Raw genomic sequence first — 24,400 nt, 5'->3', positions numbered from 1 at the left:
TTGGGAATATTCGTTTTCTAATCGTCAGCAATCATTGTTGGAATACAAATTAAATAGTTCATACAAATCTCTTTAGTTTATTGAACAAGCTCTTTGGATTCTATCCATGCAAAACTTATGTTAAAATTCTTGGAATCCATATGCTTTATTCTAAGTGTAATCAAAGGAAAAGATTTGGCAGTAAATTAAATATGATATACATATTTCACAATATTAGAATCTATAAGAAAAGGTGTTGAAAATAAATGGAACCAAAATTATGAAAGTTACGGCAAAAAATAACCACTAGGATCAATAATTTTAATACAAACCCTGATAAAAATACGGCTTCAAAAACGATTTTTTTTGCACAGAAAAGTAGCATTTATTTATGTCAAACTGAAATCGCTTTCAGCGATTTTTAAAGAGACATTCAACATATTATTTGGTATATAGGGCTTATTATAAACTTAAGAACACTATATAGTGCAGGATCCCATAGACTTCTCGTATACATAATATGCGGAACGCATTCTGACAATTGGAATAGGTTTTAGGGGTCACCAAGATATATAATGTCGATGTTGCCAGGCGATATTAGTGGTACATTTTTATTTATTGAGGTTTTAATTTTTTTTCTTATAACCCATCAAAAATTGTTCTGAATTCTTCAATAAAACCAAGACCGAATCAGGGATTGACTGAAAATGCAATAATTGTACCATGCCATCGGCATGGTCGTATAACGGTTCGTCCCATTTGAAAAAATAAAAATAGCGGGTAGTGCAATGTGATCAAAATTATCGATTCTTAGGATCCTCCTTGGCTTAAATTATTTTATTTAGTAGCATTTTTGTATAAAATCACCCAGATTGGTTTCTTTACTATATCTATGCATATGACATTAGTTTTAGTATTATGGTTAATCCAGAAACAGCGTAGGTTGCATATAGAGGTAGGTGAATAAATTAAATAACGATTACCACTGACCACACTATGTACACCTTTTTATTAAAAAAAAGAAACAACAAGTCAACTGTTCAAACTGCTTTAAGTAAAGTATCATGATCACAGTTTTTACAAACACTACACATTTGCACAATGATATACATGTCAAAGCCGATTTCTTATAACTACATGATAATGTACGGCAGTTAGAAATTACATTTGCATAGTTTAACTAAATAATTTGTTAAAGGTTCATTCGTGATTAATTGTCTTGGATACAAATTATTTTCTCGTAACTCATAGCCAAGTTGTAGGAAATCAGGCTCAAACAGTGGATCAGGTGAGCTTTTCCGTAGTAGTTATAAGAAATCGGCTTTGACATGTATATCATTGTGCAAATGTGTAAGTAGTGTTTGTAAAAACTGTGATCATGATACTTTACTTAAAGCAGTTTGAACAGTTGACTTGTTGTTTCTTTTTTTTAATAAAAATGTGTACATAGTGTGGTTAGTGGTTATCGTTATTTAATTTATTCACCTACCTCTATATGCAACCTACGCTGTTTCTGGATTAACCATAATACTAAAACTAATGTCATATGCATATATATAGTAAAGAAACCAATCTGGGTGATTTTATACAAAAAATGCTACTAAATAAAATAATTTAAGCCAAGGAGGATCCTAAGAATCGATAATTTTGATCACATTGCACTACCCGCTATTTTTATTTTTTCAAATGGGACGAACCGTTATACGACCATGCCGATGGCATGGTACAATTATTGCATTTTCAGTCAATCCCTGATTCGGTCTTGGTTTTTGATGGGTTATAAGAAAAAAAATTAAAACCTCAATAAAAAAAAATTGACCACTAATATCGCCTGGCAACATCGACATTATATATCTTGGTGACCCCTAAAACCTATTCCAATTGTCAGAATGCGTTCCGCATATTATGTATACGAGAAGTCTATGGCATCCTGCACTAATACTCATATTCGGTCTTCGATCGGTTGTTGGTATCACTTTATAATGAATGCTTTTCTTATGTTACTTTTTACAGTTATCGAATTGTCTTGTGGAGAATACGGTGTAGACAAAATTGCACTTCTAGTAAAAAGTATGGATAATGGAAAGTGTGTAGATTGGTTTGAAAAACCTTCAGAGATAGTAGACCTCAAGCAGTTGAGGGCCAGAAATCCATTGTCGAAGATGATAAGACACAAGTCAACGACCCTGGAAGAAACTTCAGAATGCAACCAGTTGAAAGTACTGCTCAAAAGAGGATTCTTAATGGCCAAACGACATTCGGTATGTATTATGAAAGAAATAACTAGACCTTATAATAATATTATTAGTAGACATTCTAAATCTATGTTTATTTATATTAATATTGAATGACAATAACTGATAATACAAGATGTTTACATATGTTTAACCTTTTAAATGTCATCCCTACAATCAGCCACGTTATTCAATTAAGTACTTCCACATAGTAGTGTAAATAGTGAAACGACAGAAGCGCCCAGATTTAATAAACATGATTTTTCTTTGACTTGTAGTAAAAAAAAAACAATAATACGAGTAAATTAATCAGAACTTGAACTACGTTTCTAATGAGCAATAAATTTATATTGCAAACAAATATACGTTCTATCATGTACTGTGTTTATATAAACATATCTGGAGAATGATAGAATTTTATGAATTTTTATCGATAATTAATATTCACAAATAAAAGTGATTTATTATTATTTAATGTATATTTTAATTAAAATGTCAAATCTTTATGTACATATTTATATTTAGATAAAATAATTAATTAAGAGTTTAATGGGAAATGAATACAATAATATTTATTATTTTTTTCTTATATATCCCACTGTTAATTTTTTGTAATAAATAACTAATCGTACCTAGAGTTGGGTATTTCTATAAAATCTCAATCTCGAGATTCGGGATTTCCCGAAATGATGAAATTTTGAATTCTCGAGATTCGGGATTTCCAGAAAAGAATTCTCGAGATATCGGGAAATTTTAAAAAAAACTTGTAAAAATCCTAAAATCAGTGTAAAAACTGACAAATTCCAAAAATATATGATTTTTTTAAAATTTATATAAGAAGACAAACAAAATCGAAGTAGGAAAACAAAAATAATTCAAAACATTATTTATTAAAATTGAATTTCAAAAAACACAGACTGTCAATCGCTGCGTCTGACAATCGCGTACGCTTTTGAGACACAAAATTCCCTGATATTTCAAAAATTGCTTTCATTTTGAGTCGGCGTTGGCTTAATTGTGTTAAATTCCCCGATCAGTTTTTGAACGTTTTGTGTTTTGTGTCCACTTTTTTCATATCGGAAATCGTTTTTCAATTAATACTTGATAATAAAGAAATCCCGAATTCCGAGAAAAAATTCTCAAGATCCGGGATTTCCCGAAATGTTAAAAATTTAAATTCTCGAGATTCGGAATGGAAAATCTCGAAAATTTCTCGAGAATTCCCGTCGGGAAATTCCCGAAACCCAACTCTAATCATACCTATGCATATTTTACATATTGAAAAGGAGACATTTTTATATTAGCGTGATGGTTTCTTTTGCAATGGGTCATTCTCGAATCCTAACATTATACAAAACTTGGTAAATGTATAGGTACCCACTAGAAAAATCCTAGGAAAATAACTTAAACTGCTTTGGAACATACATTTGGCAACTATATCGGTTATTTAATTTATACATTCTTAAATCGTGTGTCTGTATATCCAGAGTTGAATAAGAAAATAATCTGATTGTTTATATTTTTGTCATCTTCTTTTTTTCCCAGACTTTGACTCATCTCCGAATACTTGTTAATGTATGCACGGGCATAATGCTGGGAGTCTTGTTTATAAATGCTGGAAATGAAGGATCCAGAGTCCTTGATAACTACAACTTACTGTTTGCAATTCTTATGCACCATATGATGTCAACCATGATGCTCACAATTCTTACATGTAAGACATCAATTTTTATGCTCAATATTATTTTGACCGACTGAGCTTGACTTCAAAAAATAAATACAACGACTTTTCATTACTGATAATTGTCGGTGGAAAGCCTTAGTAATGAATAACAAAATTTATGGTATCTAACTCATCAGGTGAATATGTCCAAACAGATATAATCAGTATTATTCTATTAAAAACTTAAAAATATAAATATTAATATTAAAAAAAACAATATTCTGTTATATATTTAAAATTACCTGTGTAGATAAAATTAGCAGTGAAGGATTAAAGAGGTCCAAGCACATTGGTGACCAAGATGAGTAAGGGTTTGTTTACACGTGCTTGGTAGGTACTAATCATTAATACTCGCTACGCGCACTTAGTCCGTGTAAACAACCCTAAGTTTCAATCGACTTTAAAGATAATATTGTCAATATTATCAATAATAGATGATCGCCAAGATATTAAAGACATTTGGACATAATATATTGTTACATAATATCTATATATATAAAAATGAATGTTTGTTTGTCTGTCCAGTATACGTTTCTATACCATTCATCCGATTGCAATGAAACTTTGATTGCAATGAAACTTTGGTCAGTTGTTGTGCGCACGCCCGCGAAGGTTTCTGAATTAGTACAACCATATTCTTCTTCTTCTTCTTCATCTATTCTATCTTCTTCTATTCGTATACTTTCTTATACCAAATTTGGAAAATCCATGCTTCTCACATGGACAGCTGTATGTACCTTCTGAAAAAATGTTGTGTATCCAAAAACACTTCAATAAACAGAATTAAAAACACTTTCTTTCTTTGAGTGGCATTGCAACGCATGCCGGGTACTCGCTTATACGATATAAATCCATATTATAGTTCAATAATTATATACCACCTTTAATGAAAAGTGCGTATAGGTATCATTTTTAAAGATTTACGAACGGAACGATTACGTGAATTAAGTATCATTAATAATTTATACTATTGCTATCTCTATAATAACGAAATGGGGTCGAGCTCAGTGGAGTCAAATGGATATAAATAAGTTTTAATTGTTTACACTTGATATTGTTTTAGTGAACCCTTAAATGCATGATGGCAACCCTTTAATGTATATACGTACATATTAAGTCTTTAATCGATCACAGTTACTGTTAAATATTATTATAATTTAACAGTGGCACCTGTGAATAAAAACTTTAACTATTTTATCAGCACACTTCCTCACTGCAGACAATTGCAGATTTTTAAAGGAAATTTCATTCACACAAAAAATATAAAGAATAATACAGTTAGCTACTGAAAGGCAACACGATGCAATTAATGGGTAATGGTTACAATGCTTTTGAAGATGTCTTTTAGTACAGCAATTTGTAGAATTAATAAAGGAGTTCTACCATGTAAATGCCAGTTCAATTAATTAATGGCTAAAAGTGACTATTACTTATGTAAATGACTTATGTGTTACATTTACTTTACTTTTGTAGGTATCGAAACTTTATAACATTTTCACAATTTTTCTTTCAGTCCCCAGTGAAATGTCTATTCTGCTAAAAGAACATTTTAATAGATGGTATTCTTTACGGACCTACTACATTTCTGTAACTCTAGTGGATATTCCGATATCGGTAAGTTAGATAAGTTTCGAAAGATATTATTTCAGTACAAATTAGGTACATTATCCAGTTATATTCAGATTTATTTTGATATTTTCTTATGACCTCACAATATGGACAAATAAAATACGTTTTTTCATTATTTATTTAAATTTATCTGTTATTAAAAGTGGCATTTGTATGTTTATTTATAAATCGAATACAATACTCGAACGCAATAGTTTATCAGCTGGTGTTTACAAGCGTGGATGTTTGCTGGAGTCCAGAGGCTAAAACATTAAATTATTATTGATAACCTTTTCTGGATGCTGTCCAACTTTTCGTCAAATGATAAAATTGCAAAATAAAAATGTCACTCTATTAAAATTGAATTGTTATCTATCTTTTAGTTCATAAGTGGGTCAATAAACATATATTGCGTAAAATGGATACACAACTTTACTTCCTTATCAAATAAATTGATAAACAAAACTAATTATAATATATTAATATAATTTACCATCTTTCTATTTGCAGGTGTTATGTTGTTTCTTATTCTCGATTGTGGTATACACCATGTCTTCTCAGCCATTGGTCTTATTCCGATTTGGAATGTTCTTTACAATATCACTCCTGGTTGTTTTTGTCGCTCAAAGCTTTGGACTTATGATTGGAGCAGTTTTTAACGTAGTTGTAAGTATAAAAATCCTAAATATAATATCGTTAGTTTGTAAATGAATTTCAGAAATTACCTTACTAATTACCTTATAAAGTATTAATAATGACATTTTAGACACAATGAGAGGTCCGAGGCAATTGATGATGTTCACAACGGCTCTTTTTTATAATATTTAACTATGAGAAAGAAAATAATAAACAATCGCGCTTTTGTAATGAGTGACCAATTATATTTTTTCTTTTGTAATTCCGTGTTTCTCGATATTCGAATATTCTTCATAGTACAAAAATATATCATAATTTAAAAAAGAATCTGTAATAGCAAAATTTTGTGCATCTAATGCCCAACATGCAACATTCTGGTTAAATTATGGTAACCATGAGTGAAATAATAAACAATTCAAAAAACTATTCCAATGAATAATATTAATTGTCCCCTAAGTGAAGTAGTCTAAATGTCACAGAAAATGAACAACGGATAAAATAACAACTATCGCAAAGACTTAGGTACTTACAGAAATAAGCTAAATCTGACAAATTATATTTAGCTAACATAAGTCATAACAAAAATATATTATCAGTAATGTTCACGATTACATCTCATTTATCATCCACTGTAAGCTAAAGTCATATCGTATATTCCATTGTTTAAATAACGCAATAAGTATTAATTGTCTCATGAATCAAGCTATTTTGTTGGCGTCCATTCTCAGTTAGTTGGGTTGCAGCTTAAAAATAATATGATATTGATAATATAGCATCAATTTTATTATTTTCAGAATGGCACATTTTTGGGTCCAACTCTGTCAGTGCCAATGATGATGTTCGCTGGTTTTGGTGTGACTCTGCGTGATCTTCCAAACTACCTTTACTGGGGATCTTACCTTTCTTACCTAAGATACGGTCTTGAAGGCTTCGTGGGTGCTATATATGGTGAAAATAGACCAATCCTCGAATGCTCCGATAAATACTGCCATTATAGGTGAGTACACTATGATATCATACAATATAATTTATGACTGTCGTAACTGCTCTGGCAGTATTGTTAAATATTATGCAATATCGACAAAAGATACGGTTAATCATTAGTGTAATTTTATAATAATCACTAATTATTTAGATTCATTTGTGGTATTTCAATGAGTATGAGTATTTTAATTAGTCAGTTGTTTTATTGACGATTTTTATATTAATTTGTATGCATATAATATGTGCAGTGTGCACCCATGTTTCTTCCGAATATGCATCATGTGTAAATCTTGAGTTTAATAGAATTGTATGACATTATTAAAATATTCTAATAATGTAGACATGTCCGTTCATATATATATATTATGAAATCGGAAGGCACACTTTAATAAAATTTAGGTTATACAATAGCTTCAGACAGGACTAGATTTACCATAGGGATAAACGGAGCTAAGGCTTCTCATATTTGTAGGCCCCCAAAGCTTTCCAAATATTTAAATCGTTTTGAGATTCTCTATCAGTAGGTATACCAGGTAATACATAATGTCCAAGTTGAACGATCATTCTTCATATTGTCTTTTAACTTGTTTTATGAGCATACTGTTTTATCCCAGACCCCACCAAGTGTGAGTATGTTACCGGGTAATAAGATATAGTTTTACATACTACCCAAAGTTTAAGTCACTTGCAAGTTGCAACTAAACCTCAACAAATTAAATACACTGGTATATTCTATAAACTTTGGTTTTATGCAAGATCAGTGGTAAATCTTGTCGCAACATTTTGTGTTGAAAAGAAGGAAAAAGAACTTGATATTTACAAAACCAATAAATGTTAACTGGTACTACTACTAAGTCATATATGCTTTACGATTCTGTATAATCTCTGATTGAACAATACCTACAATATTATGTTTTTCTTATTTCAGATATCCACAAAAGTTCTTGTCGGAAATCGCAATGAAGGGTAATCAATTCTGGAATGACACCATCGCCCTCTGCGTCATCGTGGTGGTACTCCGCCTCGCTGCTTTCTTCCTCTTGCGGTGGAAACTGACTGCTGTCCGGTAAAATTCCGGCATTGTTCTTACAGAAAATATTTATTAAAAAAATATATTTAAGACATTGTAAATTTTTATGCTAGTTGGTATTTAGTACCTAAGTATTTTTCAATTAAATAAGACTTTTGTATGTAATTAATGTTGCTCAATAAATGATTGTTAGAGGATTTTTTCTAAATGTAATTAAGTTATTAGGTATATTATGTAGCATTTGGACAAAACGTGAAGCATATCTGGATAACCCTTATTTTATAGAATATTTATTTGATTCTTAATGGAAATATTTTTCCCACAATTTAAAAAAAAGTCGGTGTATACTATACAAGAAAAAGAAAACTTACTAATGCTGTTTATAATATACATAGAAATAAGAATGTTATATAATATTCAATTACCATGTATTGTCCAAATTTGATGCTAAAGATTAATATTTAATGATTATAGGAAGCATTGTTCCCACCCAGTTGTGGAGTACATACCTATGTATTCCAATTTATTATCATAAAATTTCGAACATTGCATTGTTTCCAATACTAAAATTAATATTTTAAATTAATGAATGCCAAATATGTATAGCTTGTAATTTTGGTAAATGCCATACTAGACAATCATTTACCACGTTTTTTATTCCAAAAATAGTTAGAAATTTATGACCTAATTTTTCTATTAAATTTATGATAATTGACAGATAGGCGGCTGTGATATGAAGTAAGTTGATGCTGCAATTACTTTAACATTAATACAATGCCATATTATGTATGAAGTAAAAATATACATAATATTTACACAATCAGTTCGGTTGTCCATTCATAATAAAAATAGTAGCACATGACTAAATCTGGGATAGAAATTGAGACTGATAGAACACCTAAAGCTATCCCTTTTTTGCGCCTTAGAATCTTAGATAGAACCAAAATATCATTTTCAATCAAAAAAGCCCCCTTACATACGATGGGATTTTTTGTATACCTTCATGAAATAAGTTTCTGCAATTGAAAAAACAATACTTTTCACATTCTATGATATAACCGGATATTGTAGACATAAAACTATAAATAGGTACTGTAAACATGGATACATTTTTAATTTTTCTTTGGATAAATCTTTCGTGTAAGTAACTTTAATAATCGATAGGTATCTAATTGGAAATATGCTTTACCCAAAACTACTACGAATGGGAAAAAATAATATAACATTATTTTAGCCATTTATTCATCAATAAAGTTCTTCGTTTTATAGTATAAAAATATTGTGTGCAATAGATAGATTTATTTGTTTAAAAAAATTACGTTCGAAAACGTATTGTCATTCTTATGTTTCATTCATCTGACATATTATTATCCAACAGAATTTTTTTACCGTATCATTTTATTTCACTATAAGACACCCAATTGTTACATTTAAAATTCTCATCTTCAATGATACTATGTATACATTCAGTAAAAAAAAAAAATACTTAGTGCTGTGATCTCAACTTGATAGTCAATGTCGAATTTTATGCTATTTTCAGAATTATACAGCACAGCTTATTGGATTTACCTATTCAAAATAATAGGTATCATTCTACATTAAATCTAAGTCATCGTAGATTTTTTTAAAACCAAATAATGATTACACACGGATTGGTGGTAGTGTACATATTTTTATATAATGACATAATCCTTCCTGAACCAAGACACATTTTATGTTACTTATATTTTGACTTTCGTCAATATAAATAAAATTTGTTTTTTAATTAAATATTGCATTCTTTAATTTGAGTATAATATATTCTTTTGCTATTTTATACTTATGAGTTGAATATTATGGTGCTATAATAGATTTTATGAAAAAATCATATTATTTTGTATTTTAACATAAGACTCTACAACTGAAGTGTTTTTAGAAGAAAAAAAAACACTCATTAAAACCAGCATTCCTTTTTTATTTAGGTAGGCAACAAATATTTTTTTTAATAATATATTTCTGCAAGTAATGTGGATTTTATAATATGAATATGTAATAATTATGCAATTATAGATCAAGCAATAAACAAAAAAAAAAGTATCAATGATAACTGCCACTCGTTTAAATTAATTAATTAAAATACAAACAATATGTACAGATCCTTGTTATTTTGAGAGGAGTTTGAGGTGAGCACAATCGCACTAATTATACCGATATTTAGGAAATGTAAAATTTCATGGTCGACTATCTTCAGATTCAAAATAATATAAGTACCTAACGCTTTATCTATACTTGCATAACTAAATCCAAGTGATTGGTTAATTTATAATGATGGACCCATTACTAGAACTTATTTAGCAATAATAATCATTGTAGCTATATTTTTATAGCAAACTATCCTATTCATTAATTATATTTATTTTTATAGTTAGAACTAGCGATCCATGTCATAATTGTTAAAAATGACATTTTTTGTAATCTTATTTTTCACGATTATTAAATATATCCTTTTAGAAAGAATGTTAGTGTTTTATTTATTTATTTAACTAATAAATAAAATAATCAACTCTAACCTTGTTCACCATTCGGTCATACAAAATTGTATAGATACAACATATGAATTAATTGACTAGTCTGCATGTCCAAATAAAACCACTAAAAATTTAGCTCAATAGATATTATTGAAAACTAATAGGTATAGATCTACCATCATAAATTGGCATTTCAGCGAGGGCGCTAGTATGACATTGAGAATATTACCATAACTAACAAAAAAATGGTAATTTATAATTTTTTATTGGTAGTAGATTTCTGTACAAATATTATGCAATCCATAATTCGAGAAACATGTTGTAAAATTAAATGGCATTTGTAACAAATTTATCCTCGATAGACAATTTTAGTTTCAAATTCGACCGGCTGCCAACTTACGATGGTAGATCTTTACCGACCTACCTGCTTAAAATAATATTATATTTTACCAAAAATCAAACAATGTAAGAAAATCAATAATATGTATACAGATTCGTTATTGCGTGGTTCCAAGAGAAGGAGTGGTCATGAAATAATATAAGTACTTACTTAATAAATTATTATAAAAAAAAAACAATAAAATCTACATAAGACAATAAAATAATTTATGTTATATTATTTAGGTATTCATTTTTATACTAGGTACCATCTATTATTAAAAAAATATAATAAAATGGACGGAACGTATTATGTATAAAAGCATTCAATATTAATAACACAGATGGCAGTCGACAAACCAGTATTGAAATTTTGATTCATACAAAAATGTATGGTCAATCTGTATAAAATTACACATTTTTATCCAATACAATAAAAAATTGTCAACTGATTCAGCAGACAACGTTTTCCTACCTATTCCTTTAGCGCTACATCCTATACTTGATATGCTCCACTAACTCATCTTCTTCGACAATCTTCTCCAGTTTACATGCCTTCCCATCCAGTTCCAGTCCTCTCCCACATTACTGATCTACTTCTTTCTTTTACTTTATCGTAGAAAGTGACTGAAGTACGACGGTTTTTTATCATCATTCATCACTGAAAAAAACAACATGCATGTAGGTATACCTGGTGAATTATACAAACTTGCATTAATAGTTGATAACGCTAGTATTCAATTTTATTATAATAATAGAAAAGACATTCTAGAAAGTGCATCGTTGTAGCTAGGGGATGCCCTACATTAAAAACATACCAAAACCACAGTAATAGGTACCAATGCGCAACTTCAATTGATATCTGATACTATAGATATTATCTAATATTTGATTCCAACTACGTCTCTGAGTAAGTACTTACCCGACATCTTCAGTAACGTCCTGTGGGGTGAATATTGTAAGTTTTAAGAATAGATACCGTGATGACATCTTCATGACTGGTCGTTTTTTTTTTTTAATTTTAAATTGTTTTATTTATTTAACGGGGGTTACCTGTAATGTTTTCGATATACTGAACCGATCTGACCATCTCTGAATACGATATTTCGATTTATTAGCTCAGAATAGAAGATTTAAAAAAAAATCTTGACTTTTCTTTATTTTTTTATATTATTTTGCATGCATTAAATTTAATTAAATTGCGTTTAGCGATTTTTTTGTTTTATGACTGTATGTTTACAATTCCTACGTAAATTAGTGCACCTTAAATAAGGCTTATTATTATACTGCTCGCCTTTATGCATCAACTTGCGGTGCATAATGTGGGCCGACGGACGCTAAGAAGACGAATCTTATTAGTAGAAGGGTACACTTACGCAATACATTTCCTTCGCTCTACAGGAGTCATATTGAGAGTTCCATTACTGGCTGAATCAAGTAAGCACATGCACACAGCCGATATCAAAGATACTGAAAAGAAAAATTACTGTCAAAAGGTTTGTTTAGACGTACATGCAAATGCGAGCACTAATGATTAGTATTAAGCCCGTGTTAACAAGCATTTAGATCTTAAATCTGAAGTGGTAGTAACAAGTGAAAACTATAATAATAAATAGATAGATTATAACTATAATACCTATATTATTTATAGTAATACACAATTAGCTTCTGAACTCTAACCGTTGTGGTTATGAGACACTAAATGTCCCGGAATTTTGACACTGAGGACATTTAACTTCACTTTTATTAACAAACAACAACCTGGCAAAAGTTGGAGATTTTTTAATTGTGGTAGGTAAGAAAAGGTGCACATAAAAGGTTTCTGCCTTGATAGTACAGAGATAGAGAGAGACGATGAATCTGGAATATAATTTAACGTGGGGAAAAGGCCGCCCGTACACAGAACATTATTTTGGAAGAGAGGCAGGGTTTGAATGATTTTTTGTTGAATATTCGCTTGGTATGAAAAACGCTGGGACAGAAAAAATTACGACGAAAGACTAAAAAAGGCATCGAATCTGATTCTAGCGAAATCTTTTAAGATGAAAACTTTCGGGAATTGTTACAGAAAAATTTAGCAACTTCATTCAAAACACGAACATTTCTCGTGCTCAATATTGCTCATTGTATTCCATTTCCATAAATAATTTCTCATCAAAATATCACCAAGAAACATCAATTATATACGATTTTTGTGCTATTTCGGGAATATTTTGGGAAGATTTCGTACAAATTGATTATATTCAAGAATCGCTGCAAACAAATAGGTACAGTATTGTCCCAGAAGAGATCTGTTTTGCTCCATTTAATAAAACCAATATACAAAGCACACTACAACGTTCATAAAATCCAATATACTTACTAAGCAGGCATCCAAGGAAGAATATCTCCAGCATGAAGTATCCGCCATTATCCACAATTATACCAGATATTATGGAAACAATTGCGAGACCCAAATTTTGCACAGATTGACAGCTGAGGTTGAAAAATAATCAAGTTAAAATAATCATCATCACAGATATTTGTAGTATTCTTTAATAATTACTACTAATTAAAACTTTTATTGTGTGTAAGTATATTCGCAAATAATAAAAACACAGAAGCGTTTTTAATTATTCATGTTCACTGATAGAATCAAAAGGAAAACATTTGTTTTTAAAACAAATGAAATCGAACTAAACTGAATTACCGTTCGAGCTTTCATTTATTATTTTCGTCAATTGATGTCTCTACATAATATTGCCAATAGTTTTTTTTTTTTTTTTAAATAAGATTCTTATTTAGTTATGTAGGTGGAATATTCCTATCCAAATTTATACTAAATACACATTTCTTGTGTGTTGATATTTTAAAATATGTAGACTTACATTCCATAGGCTGACCCCAACTGATTTTCTGGAATCATGAGAGACACCAAAGGCCATAGACCACTTGCTAACATTGAGTAGGCCAGCCCCAACGTGCACTGAAAACCATTAAGATGGTGAAATTTTCACACTATGAACAAGATTAAAATTAAAAAAAACGGCATAATAAAAACAATACGTGCATACAAAATCATAAATTCAAGGAAGTATGCCGAATACGTTTAAGTAGACCAATAATATAAAATAACGTCCACATAAACTGGAAACAACCTGAAATCCATCAATATCCGAAGCAATTTGGTTGAACACAGTTGTTAGCCTCTATTGACGGAATTACGAAATATGGAATTAAGTACAATTTACTTAAAAAATTAATTTGATTATCAATACGTCTACAAGCAATAAGAACGAGACATATATTTTTGCTTGATTCAAAAATAAACTTACAACACAATAACAGTTTCATAATAACATGTATTTATTATGAATACAAATAAGTTTATTTTGTGAGCGGAAATATGAATTTAGTTAGGTACTTACATATATATAATATTATCTATATGCATAATTTTCCTTGTATTCCGGTAGCTTTTATTACGTATTTTTAAATGTTGTATTTAGACATGAATTTGATCTCAATATTATACGGCCCTCTATTCCCGATACAATAGCTCATGATGAACTGCAATATGACCAACTGTATATGTACAAATTTTCGGACACGATGGAAAAATCAGTGAAAAAATAAATGCTGGTCTCACAGTGAAACCACTGGAAAAGGGGGTATTTTTTTGGAATTGGGGTTGCGGATGGCCTAATAGTTTTGTGCAATATTTACTTTATATGTCAGCATACATATATATTCCATAATATTAGGTAGCAAAGCATTATATTTAAACAGAACAAAAAAAATTCACTCACCATACCAATATATGGATTCCATAAAGTGAATAACAAAATTGAATGACCGCTAATAGTCATGCAAATACTTCCAACAACCCAGTAAAGATTTCTTCCCGTTTTGTCGATCAAAAAACCCAAAATGGGACTGGCTGCGGCAGACAAGATGTAGATTACGGAATTGACCAAGTTAGCATCTTCTGGACTATATGAAAATTTTATTTCGAAAAATGTTCTGCAACAAGTATATAAATTATTATATAAGTCACTAGTATAATATAATTACAATGTGAGAGTATAATAATTACAGCAGGGAATCAATGCGTAAACGATTAGAATAATATAAACTAGGTGCGGTTATTTATTATTATTCGAATAATTTCATCCAATCAATTTGTGACTATTGCAATATTATTAAATTCTGGACGTCGCTTGGTCTAGTAATTTAAATACTAACGATGGCTACTAACCGTTAGAAGAATAAATAAATTGGAATTAGAGGTGGTAATTATATTACCTACCTATATTATATTTCATAATGTTTTTTTTGTTGAAATATTGATGTTTATAATAGTACCTAAACGTTTAATAATTTTATTCTGTGGTTTTGGGGTAAAATTCCATTTGGTTTCAGCTGAGATAACGGTTTTGAAATAAATCACAGTTTTAAAAAACTCTTGCTTATTAAGATTATTGAAGTTAATTGGTAAGTATATCTTTTTTATTTCTTTTACATTATTTATGTAGAATTAAGTTTCTAATATTGTGTTATATAACTATTCAATGTTTTGAATTAAGTAATTTTATTTAGAGTTAAACTCAATTTAAGCTTATTCTACAAATTAAAATATATATTTATTTTGATTGCATCTGACAAAATTTATGGATACACGAAAAAGAGCATACTTATTTACACACATTGGCATTAATATCTTAATTTCGTAAAAACGCGACTTAAGAACTTTTACCCTGCTACGGGAAAAAATTGTTTAGGAGTAATTTATAGTTACAACCAGTTAGAACTGGGGGTTACTAAATATTCACAGATACTTACTTGCCTAACGCAATGAACGGAATTATTGCCACATAATAAGCAACACAAATCACAGTCAGCAGCCAAAATGATTTACTGAAATATTTGATTGAAGAAAGTTTCACAGGTGGTTCATTTTGCTTATGGTCGTCAATTGGAGTTAAAACATTATCTTCTTTTTTATCCATCCACGCCAAAATGAGACCACACATAAGTGAGAAAACACACGTGAGAGAGGCTGCAAAAATACGACTCCATTATGACACGATCAGTGAGAAATACATAAATATTCTGATTATTGAATGATTTTTGAATATATAAAGCAGAGAAATCAACCATTGTATTTTATTATTATTATGATTGAGAAAAAATTACACCATCATGAGAAGCGCGAGCAATCGGTGAGAGGAAATGATTCTGGCTGTCTCCAACAACTCTACAAATCTATATTTATTCAAAATGACCGTTTTTTTATCCGCTACCCCAAGTTTATCCATGTCCGGAAATTTGTACGTATGCAGTTCGCCGTATCACACTTCACCGTTAAATGTTGTATCGGAAATAATATATGGTCGTATTTTAAAGACCGTCCACCCTCTTTGGGTCGTATAGTACTGAGATAAAATTCATGTGTAAATAAAACACGGTTCATATCGGTGTACAGGAAACCAGCGGCAAACAAATTTTGAAAATAGCCGATATAACGGATTATTTGTTTGGTTAGGATAGGTTTTCATTCTTGAATTCGTGAATTTTGCCAAAATCGGCTATGAAAATTGAATTAATGTTCAAATTGAATCTAATAAAATTGGAGACCGTATAGTATACGGTCATCTTTTTCCGATAGCTCACGGCTGGAGTTGGATATTTCCCGAGAAAATCTTAATCTCGAGATTTGGGATTTTCCGAAATGATGAAATTTTGAATTCTCGAGATTTGGGATTTCCGGAAAAGAATTCTCGAGAATTCTCGAGAAATCGGGAAATTTTAAAAAAAAACCTGTAAAATTTTTAAAATCTGTGTAAAAAGAGACAATTTCCAAAAAAATATGATTTTTTTTTATTTATGTAAGAAGACAAACAAATCAGAAGTAGGAAAACAAAAATAATTCAAAACATTACTTATCAAAATAGTATTTCAAAAAACACAGACTGTCAATCGCTGCGTCTGACAATTGCGTACGCTTTTGAGACACAAAATTTCCCGATGTTGCAAAAATTGCGCTCATTTTCAGTCGACGTTGGCTTAATTGTGTTAAATGCTCCTATCATTCCTTGAAAGTTTTGTGTTTTCTGTTCACTTTTTTCATATAGAAAATCGTTTTGTCAATTAATATTTGATAATAAAGAAATCCCGAATCCCGAGAAAAAATTCACGAGATCCGGGATTTCCCGAAATATTAAAAAATTTAATTCTCAGTATTCGGGATGAAAAATCTCGATAATTTCTCGAGAATTCCCGTCGGGAAAATCCCGAAACCCAACTCTACTCACGGCAAATCTTTTACCCTTTTTATTCCTTATTTATAATATGTTACATACGACGGTAAAAATTTTCATTAGAAATGTTCAGGGCTGGTTCAATTGATATACATAGTTAAGTAAATGTCCAGATTTCCGAGACGTTTAGATTACATGAACTATTATAACAATAGATTCAATGTAGCAATACGGTTATATAACACTATTTAGAACTTCTGATATAGCCGATAACTTCACCAATCTGAGTTTTATCGTGATTTATCACAGCGCTAAAGAAAAAAAATCTGTTAATACAAACATCCACTCTGTGTAAGCCCATATGATCGTCTTACGATCGGACATGGTCAACAAGTAAAAAAAGAGAATATTTAGAGTCTACGAAACATGAATAAATAATTAATTGATAAGGGGAAAAGTTTTTTCCAGATTTCCATGTATTAAAATTCACGGCGCAGATTCGAATCGTGTTGGGTATTTTAAAAGAGATCTTTTCTAGTGACTATGTTTTCAAATTATGTATGTTCAATCATTCTTAAATCTTGTAAATTATTCATTGAATAAAAAATATAATTTATTATAATACTCATGCATACCGATGAATAAAACTACTCCAGTCCGTTGATACCCGGAGTAATAGTTTTCAATATATTTATATAATGGCTCCATGACGACAAAGTTCATGGTGCTGCTGACTCTTGCGAATGAAAGCTGCAATCCAAATACCATATTCAGCTCTTTCCCTTTGAACCATCGTACCGCGTAATTGCTTTGGGCCACTGCTAAAGATTCCCCACCGATCCTGTAACAGTACAATGCCCATTTTCTTAATCCATCTGTTATTCTTCTAACTTATAATTTATAATAATACAATTTATTTTGTAATCACATAGCGTCACAGTTATAATGTGTGTCAACTAATAAAAAACAGTAAGTACCTACGTAATAATATAACTTACATTATTACTACTTAGTGAAATGGAATTCTAGTAAATGTAAATGCTAACTTAGTTAATACGATAATGAAATAGTATTATGTTATCCGTTAACACACTGTACCTACTCGCCAAAGAGTTTAGAATATAATTAAAAGCAGTCGTATATACTTTTTGTATTACACTACTTGGTTGTGATTTCACTACATTTTTAGAGTGGTTGAATTAGTAGCAATAGAAAAAATAATATTCTGGGTATTGGCATTGGCGAATGAAAGATGGCGATTGAAAACTCATCACCTTTTTAGCAGCATGCTTTAAAGCTTTTTTAATACATACGTATGGCAGTCTGTTATTTGCGACTGTTAATCTGAATAATATTGGTTAACCGTTCATACCCTATTTCAGGCATCTTAGCAATATCTTTATTTGTTTTATTTATTAATTTATCGATTGAGTGAACTTAATATGGTCTTAATAGCTTTGATATGCTTACGGAGTTCGACAGATGTGGGCGATAGCTACTTTAAGTTTGTTACAAATGAATCTGAGATGCGAAATAAGTTGCAGTGAATTAGGTATTAGCATTATTAACTCTTTTTCTGCTATACTTTCATATGTTTATGTTCTGTCTATATAACCAAGGTTTTTTTCAACAGGGTAATTACGGATTGAAACTAAATAATATGCAGAGCAAAATAAATCAGTTTCTCACAACCAATTTGTCGTTATGTAGGTACAGTTTTTCAGAAAATGAGTTAATTACAGATTTTGTCATAAATATCTTATTTTTTTATCATTTCTAAAACCAAAAAATCGAATAGATATATATTTTAATGAATGTGTTATATTTACTATACGCAGGCTTTCGGGTACAAAAATAATCGTGTCACTTTATACTGAAAAATATATTTACCTAAGTTAATGAGTGTAAAATTAAGGCTCGGTTCAGACACGGCGGATTCCGTGCGGATGCAAAATAATATTCTAATAAGTAATTTGTAGACAAATGAAAGCTTACCCAAATACAAATCTCCCAAAAATCATCAGCTGAAAACTATTTAAATATGCACCAAGTGCAACAATTAATGCTCCAAACAGTAATACAATCATATATAAAATTGTACCTAATTGTATTCCAAAAACCCTGAAAAAGAATGACAATATATTTAGATTTTGTTTGGGTTTTAAATGTACTTATTATAAAACAATTCTCTTCAGACCTCTTCAAAATTTCACAGTGTCATAGATAACAAGATAAAAACATTGAATTCTTAGATTAGAAAACTTAAAAAAATTAAGATGTTTATCACACTTGAATGGTCAAAAACATAGGTTTATAATAAGCATCTTTATAATCATCTTCAAATGTGTTAATCTTGCCGATTTTTTGAATAATAAAATGCCTAATTTTTATCAAATTTGGGATCACAGAGATTATCAATATAATTTTTTATCGTGAATATTTTACTAAAATTATCTCGTTATAAATTATACTAATGGTTTTATAAATGCGTTTAAAAATTAATAAATGTAAAAAATCTTAACACCACTGCACAGTTATGTACCGAAATATGATTATATTCTAAAACATTAGAGCAAGAGGTTTAAAAGAATACTATTTTATGTAATAAAAATACTTTATGCAGTCACCAAATGTTTAAAATAAATATAAAGGATAATAAGGCTTCAAAATTATATAAATAGATTATCTACAACGTTTAAGGAATGTCTAGGATCATGGTTTGAAAATGCGATAAAAGCTCCATTTTGACCTACGCCGAGCATGCCCCCCCTTTTTAATTTTAATAGACATATTAATAAAATACATAATGAAAGTCACCTCACCTGTCGATCAAAAACCCACCAATAAAGCACAGTACAACATTTGGCCATGAATAAATTGAATAGAGCATCACAAATTGCGTTGTAGATATGTTCAAATCTTGCTTGAAGTTGTCCTGTAATGCTCCAGGGTTATCATAGCAGAAGTAAGAACCTGAAAGTTATGTCACAGATGTTACCATCGAGAAATTTTGTAACCTAACTTCTCTAGAAATACTAAAAAACTTTATTCCTATTTATCAAGGTATTTCTTTATGCAATTTGTAAATTCAAAGTGAACATAATTCTATTCAATAAAACTAACAAACATACTTTGTATGTTATATAATATAATATATATTATAATATAGCCAGTGGCGACCGGTGAGTTATTTTACTGGGAGTTCACTTTTTTCACCTTTTGACTGCCGTAAAAAGGCATTTGCCTTCATCAAAACTTCACCAAAAAATTAAAAAAAACTATTGGTTTTTTTAATTTAGTACATTTAAAAGAAATCATAAATAACTCACTATTTATTATTTGTTGTACCTCTTAAAACAGTTTTTCTTGAAAAAAATGGATTTTAAACTTTAACACAAACTGGTTGACACGAACTATTTTGTTTTGACCGAATTATTAGTACTACCGAAATATCTCGTATCTGGCAGTGACCGGGATTTATTGTTCATTTGTATGGGAAATTTATTCTTCTGTTTTTCATCGACACAAATTTTTCAATTACGCGTTTGTTGAAGTCAGGAATCTCTTGTATCATTCTTTTTTCGATACAGAGTATACATAATGCGTTCAATCTTGATTGCGCGATGGTGTTTCTACTAAAACACTTGATCCGTTTGAGTGTGAAAAAACATCTTTCGCTTTCCACTGATGTCATCAGAATAGTAAAAATTAAATTTAATAGTAAAACCGTTTCCGTAAATGTGTCAGCATTATAAAAATTATCCAAGCTGTAAATAACAGACAATTCATTTTTAAGTTTATTTTTATCTAAAAAGTCAGACGTATTACAGAGCTAGTTTGGAGAGATATCATAATTGATAAACATTGTGAATTTAGTTATCAAACTGAAAAAAAACTTGAAGTTTATTTTTCAATTGTACTTCGCCTAAATTTGAGAAATGTTGTCAACATGTGCGGAAATTTAAATGCGTACTGTGAAAAGAATTTATTTTTATAATAATATTGAATAAAAATTGTCAAACAATAATTGTACGTGTGATACGGGCTGTATTGTTTTAAAACCGATGAATCTGCGTTCGGGCCGAGAGCGACTGAAACTGTCGCTCCCGAGCACGTAGAAAAAATATTTACGTATTGCTATTCCACGCGACAGACGACGCTCTTTCTCATTGCAAAGAAATCGAAATTAGATTACTGGGCGCTTTGGTCGAGCGATGGCGAATATCGCTCCCATCAACATATAATATTATTATTTAAAATAGCCGGTTAAAAACACATATTAGAATTTGTTTTTGTATATGAATTAATGACTACGGTAATAGATCAGAGCACCTAATTAATCAAATATAAATTAAATACTCATTTAAAAAAAGTCTTTTCGCATAAATTGAGTGGGTGGGTGTGCACCGCTCCAGCGCTCTCAAGGGAGAATCGCCACTGAATATAGCTATCTGAAGTACCCGGCTTCGCACGAGGTCGTTTCATTAATTTATATAGATTCATCTTACTTAACAAAACAATAATAATTACATTCCTAAATTTTAAAATATCTACATCTAGGCGTACATGTCCAATTAAAATAATTTTGACAGCTCAAACTCAAACAAAATAAATTAAAATCCAATCCAAAATATGCAAACATTATCTGTCGCGAAAATTCAAATTTTGAATTGGCAGGAATGGTAATCCGAACAAACAAAATTATTTTTTTACCACGTTTATATTAGCTCGTATTCTTGTTTGTCCAGTACTAATTTTTTTCTTGTGTGTCCAGTACACATTTTTTCTTGTTTGTCCAAGATTTTTATTGGACGATTGAATCGTAATCGATTTTTAACTAACTTCCCGACTAGCTAGACATTTGAAACTTTTAGAATATACCAGAACACGACGACAATGCATTATTTTATTACTTTTAGCCATTTTTAAGCAGAATTGAATTAATTTTCAGTTAATTCTGTTTTGTATGGAAAGTTATTATTGTTGGTTGCTAAGGGGGTCCTAGCAACTAAATTATTAATATATACGTGGGTTACTATGGAAATCAATATGAAATCTCAAAATTACATTTCAGTATTCAATATTTATTCAGTATTTCTATCAAGTACAATAAACAGAAATTATTTATAGGTACATAGAATTGTCAAGTTTATATGATTCAACAGAAAATTTAAAAACGTGGTATATAAGAAGTTTTTTTTATCTTGTAATTATTTATTATGTGGATGTCAGTTGAGGCTAAGTAGGAAAAGAAAATCAAACAAACATGTTGACTTTTATAAATATATTATAGTTGATATTAATGTATATTCTACTTAGTTTATTACATGAAATCATAAAATTGAAATTGTGTCACTTTTGCCCTACCTACTCTTATAATAATTTCAGTACCTAATCAGGGAAGTGGATTTAAAGTATAGTGTTCCTTTCAAATAGTATACATAATATCCAAATATACATACCAAATCCAAGAAAGCACATGAATACCAATGCAATGAATCTTTTTACAGTATGATTTGAGTTGCATACGATGCCGGAGCAACAATTTTTATATTTTTCATTTTGCGGCAACGCATCTGTAAACACGTACAACTGTTCATCCTCTCGCAATTTCTTCATGATTTATCCTAAAAATCGTAATATCATTAACCAAAATAACTATATAGATAGAGAGATACTTTCATACAGTGACTCCTGCCAGCTCAAATTACAATAACAGACTCTCACGCCGATTGTCTGCCCCGATTGTGAAATATCATTTCGGCTCGTTCTCTGGAGTCATATCCAAAATAGAAGACATAATTCATATTTTTACGCATGACTCAGTTGACGATAGGTGGTAGTTTGTTCGTCAATTACCGTAGATACGTTCTCGGTTGACTGAGCTGCCATTGTACAATAAACGGCCGTCCATAAATTGAATTATCTTACATGATTGTTAGTATTTTTTGATCTCCCTACCTCTCATCGTAACATTTTATCACAATATATAATTATATTACCCCTTTTTGTCATTATTCATTAACATAAAAATTCATTAAAAATTATCGATTTCAGTTCGTATTACGTTATAGTTTATACTTTGTTGGTTTTGTGACGTCACATTTTATTAAACCAAATAAAACATTAATAAATAGAATTCAGATACGCTATACCACAATACACTACATTTTGAAGCAGGGTTTTTAAAACTGTTTGAGTGTGTTGCAACTTTCAAATACACCAATATTGCATGAGCTTCAGTGTATAAACCGAGAGCAGTTGTCAGAACGAAGGACAAGCTTAGAATGACGTATTCTCGACACGTGTTTAAGTTTATCCCATATTTTTCCACACCCGAGATCGGTTGCGTTGCTTCACACTCGTTAGGTATTTCAGTTCCCATTAATTCTGTGTTCCCTGTATTTAAGTCTCTACCTATTCGTCACAAATCCGTATATTATAATATCAGACCCCTACTTCCCCTGGTAATGACGTCATATTATATGGGCGATCGCTAAGATAATTTGCTACTATACCAACCGATTGAAAGCACGACATGTTTACCTCTAAATCACAACACGCGGACAAGTTAAAATATAGTAAAAATAATAATATGTAAGGACCTACTAATAATTTAAACCACTCATTGATGAATTGTGCACAGAATACGCTTGTTAACAGTAGGTACTGGATCTGACATTGACCGCCAAGATTCAAAGTCAGCTGCATACACTTATATAATTGCATGCCGTATCTAATATAAAATGAATAATAATATAGTACCCACAAAGAGTTTTTTGAACTGTCCGAGATCTGATATGAGTAAATATAGAATTATTAGTTCCTATGTAATATCTCTAACAATGAAAAAGCACCGAATTCAGATATAAATACGCCCTCTACATTATAATTTATAATATGAAAATCAAAATATATTTATTTACTTACATGAGGAAACATTGCCAATTACAAAGACGTTCATTATAACATAACAATTTAAAGAAAATTATGTAAATGCCCTAATGAAAACAGCAATATAATATTATACATGGTTGAAGTAATCATCTGAATCAAAAAAGGTAATTTTTATTTTAATTATG

The 24,400-nt window shown here is 30.1% G+C and overlaps 2 protein-coding genes across 2 annotated transcripts in view; one reads left to right on the top strand and one right to left on the bottom strand.

Moving 5' to 3' along the window:
* LOC147078417 (ATP-binding cassette sub-family G member 4) overlaps positions 1-9,665 on the top strand; it is a 53,210-nt gene extending 43,545 nt beyond the window's left edge. The window contains exons 7-12 of the mRNA XM_085959331.1: positions 1,993-2,240; positions 3,759-3,927; positions 5,450-5,550; positions 6,055-6,210; positions 6,975-7,177; positions 8,093-9,665. Of these exons, the coding sequence (XP_085815457.1) occupies positions 1,993-2,240; positions 3,759-3,927; positions 5,450-5,550; positions 6,055-6,210; positions 6,975-7,177; positions 8,093-8,234 (1,019 nt within the window). The 3' untranslated portion in view covers positions 8,235-9,665. The remainder of the gene's footprint in view (positions 1-1,992; positions 2,241-3,758; positions 3,928-5,449; positions 5,551-6,054; positions 6,211-6,974; positions 7,178-8,092) is intronic.
* A 1,522-nt stretch (positions 9,666-11,187) lies between these two features.
* On the bottom strand, positions 11,188-24,055 carry LOC147078416 (lysosomal dipeptide transporter MFSD1-like). The gene is made up of 11 exons (XM_085960470.1): positions 23,928-24,055; positions 22,781-22,945; positions 20,141-20,291; positions 19,314-19,439; positions 17,954-18,159; positions 15,901-16,117; positions 14,868-15,081; positions 13,947-14,044; positions 13,442-13,554; positions 12,456-12,549; positions 11,188-11,740 (listed from the first exon to the last, which is right to left on the bottom strand). Exons 2-11 carry the CDS (start codon positions 22,935-22,937, stop codon positions 11,731-11,733), a joined length of 1,386 nt encoding a protein of 461 aa, XP_085816596.1. The 5' UTR covers positions 22,938-22,945; positions 23,928-24,055; the 3' UTR covers positions 11,188-11,730.
* Between the last annotated feature and the right edge of the window lie 345 nt (positions 24,056-24,400).

Source organism: Rhyacophila brunnea, unplaced genomic scaffold (genome assembly GCF_057557595.1).
Source record: "Rhyacophila brunnea isolate RB1 unplaced genomic scaffold, BYU_Rbru_1.0 scaffold_11, whole genome shotgun sequence".
Taxonomy (NCBI): Eukaryota; Metazoa; Arthropoda; class Insecta; order Trichoptera; family Rhyacophilidae; genus Rhyacophila; species Rhyacophila brunnea.
Note: the sequence above shows the minus strand (reverse complement) of the source record. Positions and strands in the feature narration are given on the sequence as shown.